The sequence below is a fragment of the Prinia subflava genome, chromosome 14, assembly GCF_021018805.1.
Source record: "Prinia subflava isolate CZ2003 ecotype Zambia chromosome 14, Cam_Psub_1.2, whole genome shotgun sequence".
In the NCBI taxonomy this organism is placed as follows: domain Eukaryota; kingdom Metazoa; phylum Chordata; class Aves; order Passeriformes; family Cisticolidae; genus Prinia; species Prinia subflava.
In genome coordinates, this window is record NC_086260.1 from 19,488,367 (window position 1) to 19,501,814 (window position 13,448).

General features: G+C 38.2%; 1 protein-coding gene across 1 annotated transcript in view; it reads left to right on the top strand.

The window, feature by feature from the left end:
• CACNA2D3 (calcium voltage-gated channel auxiliary subunit alpha2delta 3) overlaps window positions 1-11,160 on the top strand; it is a 406,564-nt gene extending 395,404 nt beyond the window's left edge. The window contains exons 35-37 of the mRNA XM_063411460.1: window positions 7,419-7,531; window positions 8,317-8,399; window positions 9,241-11,160. Coding sequence (XP_063267530.1) covers window positions 7,419-7,531; window positions 8,317-8,399; window positions 9,241-9,333 — 289 coding nt within the window. The 3' untranslated portion in view covers window positions 9,334-11,160. The remainder of the gene's footprint in view (window positions 1-7,418; window positions 7,532-8,316; window positions 8,400-9,240) is intronic.
• The last annotated feature ends 2,288 nt before the right edge of the window (window positions 11,161-13,448 follow it).

Below are 13,448 nucleotides of genomic sequence, written 5' to 3' on the forward strand. Positions count from 1 at the left end.
CAATTATAAGCCTGAGGCTGAGAGCTTATCTGCATCTTTTCATGTGAGAGAACCATTACCTGTGAGAGAACCATTTATATATTGCTCCAGCTCTCAGAACTGTTGTTATTGGCATATGTGTTATTTTTACAAATTGCATTAGATATTTCATTCTCTGTCATCAGTTATTTGGGAAAAAACACGAAAGAAAACCAAAAAACAAGTAGTGCAACTTGACTGTGATATAAATGTTTCATTCATTCATTGCAAAAATGTGATAAGCGAGAGAGATGTGGGTTGGAAATGTGGCCAGCAGGCTGGAAAGCACATGATAGGAGCTGGGAAACAGCAAAGTGGATATCTGCACTTCAGTTGAATGCTTAAACTTTGTTCCAGACCATTAGGGTTGTACATTTGCAACCAACAGTTATGTGAGTAACACATATTTGAGTGCAATGTGCACAATGTTTTCCATTTACTCTGCCTTCATGCTGGTATTTTTTTTTCTTTCTCTAAAAAACAGGAAAGATCACATTTGACAGATGTGAAATGCAATCCAAAAGTTACAACTCATCTTAATCCAAATTACTTCAAGTTCATTAATGGAGGTTTGCAGGCAAAAAATAACACTGAAATGCCCAGAGGGAAAAGGCTGAGTTTACAGTGATGCTCAAGAACCAGAGTGGCCACTGAGGGCTATCTAGGTTGAGTTCCATGGAAATTTAGTCACTTCCTCATATCTTTGTGCATTTTTTAGGTTGCCAATTTGAAGGTATTGTCCTATGTTTATTTCAGTTCAAACTACTTACAGTGAAATTCTTCCATGCTTTGTAGGATTTGTCTGCCTGAGCAAAACAAATGGCATTTAAAGGATCTTTTCTATTGTCACATAAAAATAATTGATATGACTATGTATGCACAGGTGTGACATTTGCCAGCACAATATTCTGATATTCTACTAATTTGATTTTAAGTCCCACAGTCATCACTGTGACATTAAATAATTGTAATAATGTTTCATTGGTCATTAAGGAAACAAATGGAAAATACATACATGGATGTTTTTGCCCTTAAATCAGACTGTTAAACCTCCCGAGCATGGAATTAAAAGTGAATCCAAACAGTGATTTAAATATTTATATGACTAAAATCCTGTCCAAGCCATCTCTTTGTCGTGACCACATATTCCACTGCAGAGTGTCTGTTGTTATAAGCACAGATATAACAGCAGGGTATTTTTATAAAATTAAAAGAGAATACTGATTGTAAAATACAGCATATGGGTCAGCAGTTATTACTTATGAGCAAGGTTTTTTTAAAGCAAAATGCAATAATGAAGTATTTCTGTGAGAAAACAAGAATTAATTTTTAATAGGAAAAAGCATTGTTTTCAAACAAGTTGAATTGCTTTTAGGGTTGTTGCTATGTTCAAATCCTCCCCAATTTACAAAGAAATATCTTCCATTCTTCAGTATAATGGGAAGATATTCTCTCTAAATGTTCTGGTCCCACAAGCATAGTTTTATCCTGTGTCTTCCAAGTTCCATGCTGCTTGACATTAGTTCTGTTCCCTCCAACACTTTTTAGCCTTTGAAGCTCTTTGAAGAAAATAGGGAGCCATGGATCTGAAAATGGGAGATTTCTGAATGCTCTCAGGAGGTTCCCTGCCATTCTTTGTTGCCAAAGGAGGTCTTGTAGCAGTGGCAGTTGCCACCAGCTAATGGTAGCAGGGCTGCAGGCCAGGAGAAGGAAAATAGTTCAGTGCAAATGACCAAGACATATTGGTGTTCCGGATCCTCAGTCTGAGCAACCCATTATCACTGTCCCTCTCTTACAGCTGCCTGGTCCACCCTCAGGCCCATACAAAATATGCTGGGTTGAACCAGTTTCCTTAAGATTCACTGTGCTGGGGCTGTGGAATTGGCTGGTTATTAGTAGGGAAACCTCACGTGTGTGTTCAGTTTATATCCTGTCCGAGATTTAACACCAGTGGACAAGGAAATGGATTACCTCTCCTTCATGGAAATACAGAGACTAAGCTGCTCAACTGAAATATTGATTTCCTTTAATAGCAGATGCTGTAGTCAAATAGTGGCGAGTAAACACTTTAAAGGTCAGGTTTGCTTAGCTGGATGAGACACATCTCTGGCGTGTCTGAAATAGAATTACCTTCGCTTTGCCTGTTATTGATCCAGCTATGCTAGGAAAGGAAAGGTGAAGCCAACAGCATTTCAGAGACATGCTAAGCCTACCACATACAGATTTTGCACCACATGATTGAGGTATTTGTAGTGAAGCAGTGACCTGCATTAAGAAGGGAAATCAAGGACTTACCGATTTGTAACTTACTGTGCGTGATCTTCAAATTGGCCAGCAAGCTGGACTTGGTCTGTCAGGAGATACAGCAGCCAGGAAGCAAAAAGGGCACAGCTCTGCCTTGGTCCTGCTGTGCCTGTTTCCATCAACATGGGAGATGCTCCAAAATCTCTCAGGAGACAGACTGTGGATGCCTCATGGCAAAGCCAGCTCCTGCTGCAGCGGATAACCTGCTGCCCTGTATCCTGTCCCAGAGGGTACTGTCACTGCTTGTCCTGTCACCCCTGTCCTTTCCTCCATCTTGGAACATCTTCCTCCTTTTCCAGAGAACTTTGTCTCTCTCCCAATTCCCTCACTAACACTTTGCCACCCCAGAGGTTCAGAGACAGAAAGATGAAAGAAAGAGAAAGAATCACTGAGTGGAGAGAAGGCAGTGCTGCCAGGGTAGTGTCAGCTCAGTCCCTGCTCTGGTACTGTATATATTCTCTTTACAGAAGAAATTGATTCCTATAATATGAAAAAGAGGTAACATTTTGGAAATTAGGTTAGGGGTTTTGTTTTTTTGGTTTTTTTTTTTTTAAACATAATCTGGAGAAGAAATTATTATAACAGTAGAATATATATTACAACTCTTTAAAGACTTTTACATATACAAATAAAAGGGAGATATTCCAATTTAAATTTAAACAAAAACAAAACCAAAAAACTACAAACAAACCAAAAAAACCCCAACAAACCAGATTTGAATGTAATGTGCTGGCTCTCTACAAACATGTGTTGTAGCCCACACTTAGCTTTAGGTATCATGCTTCACCCTGTTCAGGATGCATTTCTCTGCAGGATCACTATCCATCCATTAGAAAGAAAGACCCTACTGCGGAGGATGACTCGGATCCCCAAAGCCAAGCTCCTGCCCCAAATTATCCTTGAGCAGTCTGTGTCTGCATGTCCTGGTTGGTTGGAGGTGACCACCCTTCTAGTGCAGGAACCTGAGTTGTGTGCGTAAAGGCAGCAGATGCGATTGCACCCCAGCATTTGCACTGCAGTGCTGTTGTGATGCTTTCCAAGTTATAGGCTGTCTAAAGGAGTTAGAAAGAACTGATTATCTCTGGGAAGAGTCATTTAGTCACCAGACACACATTAAAAGTGTGCTTTCTTATCCTGCCTTCAGAAGCATGACTACCAAGTATAATTATGAACACAGCAGTACTCGAACTCCAAGTCTCTGATGAAAAAATGATTTTCATCATGCAATTGAAAAGAGGAGACAGATTAATAAGTATTAAATATTAATAATTAAGGAGCAGATTAATAAGTATTACTTTTTGAGCAAATATTTTCTATTTCCAACTAAAACACAAAACTTTCTTTTTTTTTCCAATCAATTTGCATTTTATTTGTGCACATGTTTTTATATGGACCAAAACCGAAAGAGGTTAAAAAGAAACATACAGTGACAAAATTGTCATGTAATACTCTGATTCAAAATACAGAGTTCCTTGCAGACTTACTGTTTGTTGTTACTTTTTCTTCATTAACAAAATAGTTTGGCATAACTAGATTTTCTTCCTTCCTCTCTGTATACCTCTTTCAAGTCTTAAACTTCTTCCTTCCTCACCTTCCCCATAAAGTCAAGAAACAGTTTGTTTTTAGGTCTGTTTTAAGCCTCTGAACCTGCACATCAAATAAACCAAGCTAGTTCCTCAGTGGATGAAAGATGGAGAGGAAATTATTAATAAGGTTCTTACTGACTCAATGTAGCTTCAACAGGAACCCCAACAGTTTATTCTGTAATTGTGTTTGTGGTTTGTGTTTGGAGATATATGCAAGCCTGTTCCTGTGCTGCCCGTCTAATGATGGTGATGATACTGCTGTAAAGGAAAAGGATTCAAATCAAAAGATTTACGCTACTTTAAACAAAAAGGGCTTTATCCTTTAAATGTGAAACATTCTCTATAAGGCACTTAAACATAGACTTTCTTTTGATTGTTAAAGCAGCAATAAAGTCCAGCCAAACCCCTTACTCAGTTCTTGAGAGTTGGTTTCCATATTACCAGGGACACAAATGCCAGCTTAAGCCAGCAGGTGTTCAGAAATGGTAATTGTAAGAGAAACTTTAGAGACTCACAGTGGATCTCACAAAAGATAATACCATTTTCCCTATTTTGTCAGCAAATTTATTTCTCTCTGCAGCCATGGAAGCTGTTTGCTGGAGGTTTTTCTCCCTTGCAACAGAACCTTGGCATAGACAGTGAAGTATTTTGGTGGAATGTCTCAGTCTCTGAAAGGCTTTGGTCTGACTGTTTTCATGCACCTTTTGTTTTCTCTGAATGTTTGGTTCCTGAGACTTACTGGCATGAATGTTCAAAATGAATTTCAAAGATGCATATGCATGTCACCATGGGAACTGAAGGCTGATCTCAAACAGCAGAGCTGCTGCTGCGGTGATTGTGTGCTTTATCCAGTTTGGGCATGGAAGCAGTGCCATGTGAATCATCTCAATAGTCACACAGCAGCTGTGGTGGTTACAACCAGCACAAACGTCTTTGCCACTGATCTGGCGAGGGTAAGAATATTTCATGAATGTGAAATGATCTTAAATTACAGTGGCTGAAAGAAGTATATTTTGTTTGTGCAAACTAGTAATAGAAAATAAAGCTAAATGAATATTTTTTGCCCTTATTTATTTGCTCGGCTCAGTCTCAGTCTTGAATCCACTGTCTTCACTTATTGGTTTGTTGACTTTACAACTTCATTTCCAGATTATATTTGAGAACTGTGTAAGGGGAAACATCCATACACTGTTTGATGGAAGAAAACATTTTCTTTTAAAACTACTGTCAGTGAGAGGATGAGAAGCCAGTTGTTTCACTTTTTAAGATATTAGTTAAGTAGTTATTGTGCTCTAAAGAAAAAAAAAAGCCAGAGTGAGCCAAAAGTTTCACTGTTTTATGGTTCTTTATAGCAGTCCCATGCTCTGTGGCAGCCACCATAAGCTTAGACATTTCACAAACTTCTGTACTAGTTAAATAGACTGTAGGACTGTAAGAATACTCAGTGTTTGGTGAACAGTCAGTGTAATCAGTTGATATCCATGATATAATTCCTAGGGTTCTTTACATAACTAATATATTGCTCCTTGAACTACCTTTAATTCATAATTTCCATCAGTCAATGCAAGTACTACATTCCCCAAACTGATGAAGTCAAAAATTATGAAAAGGCTTCCAGTAATAAAACAATACAGGAAATGTTGCTAGACTTTGTAGTTTAGCTGCGTAGTAATTTATTCTACATCATAGTCCTGTAGTTGAAACATTCTTCTGGATTAAGTGCTTTCATCCCAGCTAGGTGAAGTGATAGGAATTTTTCTTCCTCCCTCTCTCATTTGAAGAAGGAATAGCCTTATGCTGCACAGCCCTTATGGCACCTCAAAGTGGGTGAAAGAAGGAACAGAGTGGGAAATTGCCCAGCTTTCATGAACTGGCACCTTGAAACAGCCAGGGCTGTAGGGGTACATGCTTTCCACAGGCTTCAGTGTTCACCTGGGGGTCACAAAAACAGGTATTACAAAATAGAGCTTGAAGTTGGGCACACCACAAGTAAAACAGAAGAGTAATTACTCCCTTCTCAGCAAAAATAAATTAATCATTTAGCTTCCAATGATTGTTACAGCACTTTATGCCCATCAGGTTCCTTTCTGAGCTAGTTTTAAAGATACAATGAATATAAGTTTCATACTGCACAAAATGCAAATTGTGCCAATTTATGGCAATAAAAGTAATGTTTTTTCTATTCTTTACTGTTTGATTTATTCATAGCTGTTTTGAGAAATTCATACAGTACAATTTTGGTGCTATTGCCTGCTAAAGATTTTCCCTCCTTTCCTTTTATTGGCCCCATTTCTCCCACACACAAATCCACAAAGCCACAGATGCTCCATTACAATGATGTCAGTCTTGCTACATGCTCCAGCTGTTTGGTAGGTACATTTATAAAGTTCAGTCTTTTACATTATGCCATAAATGTATATTTCATATATAAACATAAAGTTAACATATTGCAGATCACTCTAAGTGTAATTTTAATGGAGGTTCAGTAAGTTTAAAAAATACTGAAAAGCATTTAATCTTTCCGTTGGCAACATTTTTATAGAAAGTTTTCCAAATTTTTTTTCTTAGGCTAGGTTTAAATATTCCCTGCCCTCTCTGCTATTTCATCTTCTGTGATCTTTGGAAAAAGCAGGGAGTTATTATAGTAAGACAATATGTATTTTAAAGAAAGATGTCTGAGGAAAAATATGTTTCTCTCCACATCTTCTTGGTGCTCAAACCCTCACTTAGCATTCTGTACATTTACCAGCAAACCATGCTGCAAAACACCTAATTCTTGGAATTGCCAGATTTCAGTGATATTCGATATGGCCAATGGCTGCTGATAGGATGTATAAATTCTAACAGATTGTTTTAAAATTTCATGAAGAACTGTGTCTGCACCTTAAAGCTATTCTTTGTGTTGTGTCCTGAGTTTTAAAGGAAAGGCTAAAGAGTCTCTTTTTGGCTCTGCCTTTTGCCCCATTTCTCCATGACGTGTGCTAAAGGGTTCAGCTCACTGAAATTGTGCATCACTGACTGGTGCCCATAGGATCCTTCCCTGGTCTCCCCTGGGTGCTTTCCTTCTTATAAAAAAGTATTTATTTATTTGCTCTCCCTTTGAGTAGCCTACTTTGTCTTCATTTGAATGTGATGCTGAGTTATCACAGTATTTATCCGAGATATTAATTTTTCTAACATAAATCGCTTTGGAAGATTGTGAGGCCTAATCTCTGTTTTGTTGGCTTAGTAATAAAATGTCTCTCAAGAGGACTGATGAAAGCTGAGACCAGGAGGTGCTGTTGCTTCAAGCAAGACCCAGAGTGCACAAAGGCCTTAATACAAATGTAGAGACTCGAGTGTGGGACTGTGAGCTACCAGTGAGTGGCTGCAGAAGAACCTTCATTAGTGTTGTGGATCTGTTCTGTTCTAGACTGTAAATATGTAAAAGTCTGATAAACTCCTAACAACAACCAGTGGCTCAGAAATGTTGATAATGTCACCATTATTTGTTTTCTTTTTAATTTTCAGGTCTTTTGTTATCCAGCAGATCCCAAGTAGCAACCTCTTCATGGTGGTGGTAGATAATGACTGCTTCTGTGATTCTATCCCACCAATTACCATGGCACCTATAGAAATAAGGTATATCCTTTTATTTACAAACTGCTCAGAAAGAGATTCGAGCTGCAAATATTGAAAAACTTCTCATCATGTAAAACTTGCATTGCATGACATCCTCACCCATTATATGTGCTGTTTGAAATTAAGCCATCTGGGACTTTGTTCTCACTATTTTTTCAATGAGAATTCACTTTTTTTTTTTTCTTTTTTGAACAACCAATATTATTTAAGCAACCAAACCTACAAGGATCTTATGTAGCATAAGGTCATGGTCATCTTTGGACAGGTGAACATCTTTCAAATTAGGCATTAAGTATGTAATTTACGTATAATGTCATTATATTGCAACTTGCAGGACACCTAATATAGATATCTCTTTATTTAAGGCTTGACTGGAGCATTGAAAATGTTTCAGAATCCTGCTTTCCAAAACTAAAAAAAATTAGCAAAGTAAATATATTATGATTTTTGGTTGCCACACTTCCTATTTTTTGCTGTTCTGTAGTTCAGGTAGTTCAGGATTCATTTTTTCCCCTAAGCTGGAATTTGTCAAAAGCAGCCTGCAGTGTGCTTTTATTGCAGACTTACAGAAAGACAGGTCAGCTGTGTAAGTGCACATGTGCTGTTGAAAACACAGATCACAGATAGGAAAGCACTAGAATCACTTCTTTCTCTTGTGGTGACCACACATATCACCTTGGGGCTGTAATGGAGAGGAAGGAAGGAGCTGAATTCATTCATTCATTCATTTCAAAACACTGCCATGACAATGCAATGCTCAGAGCATCTCTCCTTAACTGCCCTGTACATAATGAATCCCTTAAATGTGAGCGGTTAAAATCTCAGAAGATAAGAAGACGCCCAGAATCTTGTCATGGATTTCACCCTGAAGTGAGTTTCTATCTGGTTTTTTCCTTTCTTTTGGACTCTGGTAAATTTTTTATTGCTTTAAAAATAATTAATAAGAAAATCATCTTCCAAGATGAAATGCTGGGAAATATTCAGAAGACTCAGTAGTCAGGGAAGTGAGGGATATTGTAAGTACTACAAGTCTTTTTTGTACTCATGTAGACAATGTCTTGAGTTGCTGCTTTTGCAGACTGGTTTGTGTCATGTCAGAGAACGTGGCAGGATGTGAGCACTGACAGCCAGGAATATCAGAGAACTTACTCTGGCTCAAGCAGTGACCACAGGATTCCTTATTGGAGATGGCTGGGAACTTGTGCTGTTAACATTTACTTCAGTAATTAGCTTCAGTATCATACCTGTCCTGCTACAGTCATTATGCTCACACATTATATTGCTTGGAGGGGTAGTGAGCCCTCCACTACATGTATTTACTGCTCTGTGTTCTGTTTAATACTCTCACACAGTGCCAAGGAGAGCTGATAGAGACCAGGACATGATTACAGTGGCTTGTACAGCATAAGTTCATAGATATTCTTTTTAGTCTGGAGTAACTTTAATTTCTGCCTCTGATGGTGTAATGAAATGTAGAACAAGACCTAAAGTATAAATTGGAGGGGATGGTGTAGTGCTGGTTGTTTCAGTCTGCAACCTAAACTTGTTCAACTCCAAACATGTACTTGTATTATTCCCTAGTATATTTCATTTATGGGCTTTGTTGTTTGCACCAGTGCTCCTATGCCTATGCTTGTTAAAAAATCCTGTGTCATAATAGACTGTAGTGGCTTGTATTTATTCTCCTTTGTTGTTGTTTTATTTTCTTTAGGAAAATGCAAGAGAATGTGGCGGTGTCTCAGGCCTTAGTGCTAAACCTTCTCTTGTTCTTCTTCCTCTGCTATTGGCGATTTTCTCCAGGTGACATTGACTGATGTGTTCAACTGGCATGCTAAAACATGGATAAACTGTGAACTGGGAAATGGTGCAACATAGAGGACATGAAATATAGTCAGAGCATCAGCATTTCATGATTTTAAACTGTTGGTGATATAAATTCTTAAAGATATGTTGAAAAAAGGTTTATCTTTTTACTTTGCAAGTCATGCAGATGTGAATTTGGCATATGGCAGTCATGATTCATCAAAAAAGGACTTGGTAGATAGAGGTGACCATTGCTTTGTCCCATTGAAAACAATTTAAACTGTGTACTTTTTTCAATAAAGTATATTAAAATCACAGTTTCAGAGTGTATTTTAAGTATGCTAATATATTTGTTCAAATAATGAATGATGGGAAGAAAATAAAATAAATGGATGATATTTTATTATGCTTTTAGCCTCTTTCTGAAAAAAATCAGAGAAGGAAATGGGAATTTGGCTTTTACAATAAGGCAGAATAGCTCTTATTAACAAGTTAAGGAAACATCTCTGTGTGTGTGAAGCTGAGCAGGTAATATAATGTCCTGAATTACATAGGTTTGGTTTCTGGATATAACTATAAAATATCTGCATTTAGAAAGTGAATCAAAGCCTTATTAAAGCCTTGGTTGTAACTTAGGCAAGCTTTGGGTCAGATTGGATGGTTTTGCTGCAGATGGCAGAAGTTAAATACTTTTCATGTAAAGGAATAGGAAGATGTGTAGAACAGCCCACATCAAAGGGTGACACCGGTGTTCTCCCCTCTGGATTTTGTGTCAGACAGGAGCTGATCATGAGGAAAGTGATAAGCAGAGAAAGTCTGGCTTGCAACACACCTGTGTCAGCAGAAGCCAATCTTGGTTTTCATTGAGTGTCCCTGTTGGTAGGCAAAGATCTAGACCAGTATGTCTTTATTCCAGGCCTTTCATTCTTCTTTGTAAGGGAACTGAGGTAATAAAGATGAGCATATTCCTTTTGCAAGTGGCAGCAAAGTCTCTGCTGTGGATATATTTGCTGAAGATCTTGATCTTTGAACTATGATAGTCTCAGTTTGTGTTTGGAGTTCTATACGAAGTAGAATTCTATCAAATGATAACCTGTCCTCCTAAAAATATAATACATTAAATGCAAAATAAAATGCCACTGTTCTAAATCTGGTGCTTGGAGACTGCAGTTTCCTGGACTGGTGTAAGTTTGCTTTCAGCCTTGGATAAATGCTAAGGAGATTTGCTGTGTATCCTGGTTGGGACAGGGAGCTAGGCCACTGAGAGAGGCTTTGTTTTAAAAAATACTATCTAGCTTCTAAGGGGAAGAACTAGTAAAATAAAAGTTTCCACTCCAATGCCTTAATGGGTTCAAATGCACTGGTACTCCCTCTGATTCTGAAACCCTACAGGGCTTTGTACCTATAAATTCATTTTCCTCTTTTTTTAATTTTTTTTTTTAATTTTTTAAAGTGTCGTTTACAGACTTCTCTGTCTCTGCTTATTGGTCTCAAAATCTCTCACCATGGAATAATTTTCCAGCTGACATTCAGTCAAACTGTTGTCCTAGTGACATGCTCTGTTTACTAAGCAAATTGGGAACTCAAGGCATTTTCTCCACTTGGGCTGACATGGACATCCTGCTGTTCTTTGCTTGGTTTTTCTCTGAGCTCCATTCCCCTCACCATCCATCGTTCTCACAAAAAAATTAATGTCAATTCTTTATAAATAAAGTATTTTAGTTTCTGATTCTCCTTCTGAGTTTTCAGAATTCACAACATCGCAGACTCGAAACACTTTTGTATGTCTGATTACATTCTTCTGTAATGATATTTAATGGTTATAGCCAATACAATACAGGTGATTTTCCTTGTTAGTTGAAAGTGGAAAAAAGCAATTAGAGCTATTGAAAAGCTCTGCATATAACTGTCTGATGTGCTAATCATCATTGCTTACAAAGAAAGGTAATACATTAATGGAGAAAGTTTATTTCTACAAAAGCTCGGTGAAAATCCATAATAGTAATTCATTGTCCATTTTGAAAGAGGTGGGTGGTTTTTAATTGCAAAAGAGCCAGGGAGTGGCAAGAGACATTAAAGTATGACAGTCTAAATTAATATTGAGAAAGAGATTAAAATATGGGTATGTAAAAGGATATTGCTCAGAGAAATGTGACAGTTCATTTTCACACACTAAGGCAAAGTTATGAAGGCAGAATGCATTGGTGTACCCAAACAAGTCACTGTGTGAAACAGAGTCATCCAAGTCAATTGCTAAGTGTAAGAAACATTTTTATGAGTTGCCATTTCTCTTATTGAAGCCATCTTTTTAATTTTGTATGTGTTCCTTAGAAGGTTCTGGTGCAGTGTGGACCGAGGTTGATCAATCCAGTCAGGAAGAAGGGACACAAGGCCAAGGGACTCCAGGGTGTGTGCAGCAGTCAGTCCCTTCTCCAGAGGGAATGGCTGCAACAGGAACAGCCTGGGTTCAACACAGAAATTATGGTTATGAGTTTCATGGGACAGAGTTCTCTGACAGGGACTGGTTGAAACAGATTTTCAGAAAAGCTGATCTCATGCTCATGCTGTTTCTGACTGTTTGAGTTTGCTGGTCTCTGTGTTGTTAGCTCTGAAGGTGTGAAGGTATCATGCTATGAAGTGGGTCTCTGCTGTCATTCCTATGCCTGTGTTAGGTCACAGAAAGTTGTGGAATTTAATTCCATTACCTCACTAATCTGAGATGCTGTTCCTCTTAAATACTAAAATTATTATGCAAGGTCTGATCTGATACAAAGTCAGTTGCAGTAAATAGCAAAAAAATAATGTGTGCATGTGTATACATACAGCTGCATATGTGTGAGCTACATATATTTTTAATAAACTGGAAATTCAGAAATTTTCTGTAGCTTTTGTCTCCCTGAATCTGAAGACAAATCCAGGGAGAACTGGGACAACTGTACAATCATTTTCTGCACAGCAAGAGGCAGAGCTAAAAGCTTTAGCTTTTGCAGGGCTTGGATCTTTTTTCTTCCTTACTCTCTTTGCTAATGGCATTGATTTGCAACTTATTAGCCCCAGCTGCCTCCTCTTCCTTTAATCTTGATAAAGTAAAAGCTGTCTGGGGGCTCAGGGCTGGCCATGGACACACCATTTTCTAATAGTTTTGTGTGGGAAAACTGTCCATAACTGTCAGTGCTGCAAACACTCCTTTAAAATCCTGTAAGCCAGAGAGCCTCAGGCAGGTTTCCACAGCTGTGCTATCTCCTCTCATTGTTTTTGTGACACTGAGACTGCCTGACCCACTGTGTTCGCTGCCAGGGCCAGCTCTGCAATATGTGTGTTCAGCGACACAGGTGGTTGCCCTGGGCAAGAAGATATTAAAAGCAGCAGTAATTGTTTCATTGGCTAAATAGCTTCAAGAGGCTGTTTCAGTTTCCTTCTGATAGCAGGAGCCTCAGAACAAGGCACTGGCCTGTTTAGTCCTTTGAGTTCACAAGGCAAAATAGAAGTTTGGCTCAGAAGTTTTGTGGCTGGAAGCCTCCAGTTATTTCCATGTGTTTCCTGAGCCCTTTATGGCCTTCAAGGACATTTATATCTTGGTACATTCTCTGCCTCAGAAATTCCAGCTGGTATTTAATGTCAATAGGCACTCACAATTGGAAAGCCTTCTGCAGAAGGATGCATCAAAACCTTTCACCCATGGAAAATATTTATATTTAGTTTTCCTATTTGATTATTCTTTTTCCTGAAGTGCCCTAGATACTACTAATAATATGCAGCTTTTTTCTACTTGTTCAAATCCTTCCCCATGTATTTAGCATGCATTCCTATTTATCTGGTGTACAGCAACATATTCCCTGTGACAGGTCCAGCTTCCTTGTATCTCCTGAGAGAGGAATGGTTCCCATGTACAGAGTCCAGAAATTCTCGCTGGAGTTTATCACAGTCCAGCCTCAAGACAATTTTCTTGTCTCTTGTCTTTAGCCTTTGGCCCTTAAGCTCAGATCATATTTCTTCCAATATAATAATATTCTTGCTGTAGTTCCTTGGATTTATGGAGGATTTATGTCCTCTTCAAGATTCAGTCCGATGTTTCTTCCCAAGAACAGTTCTTGGAACTGGATGTTATAACTTGGA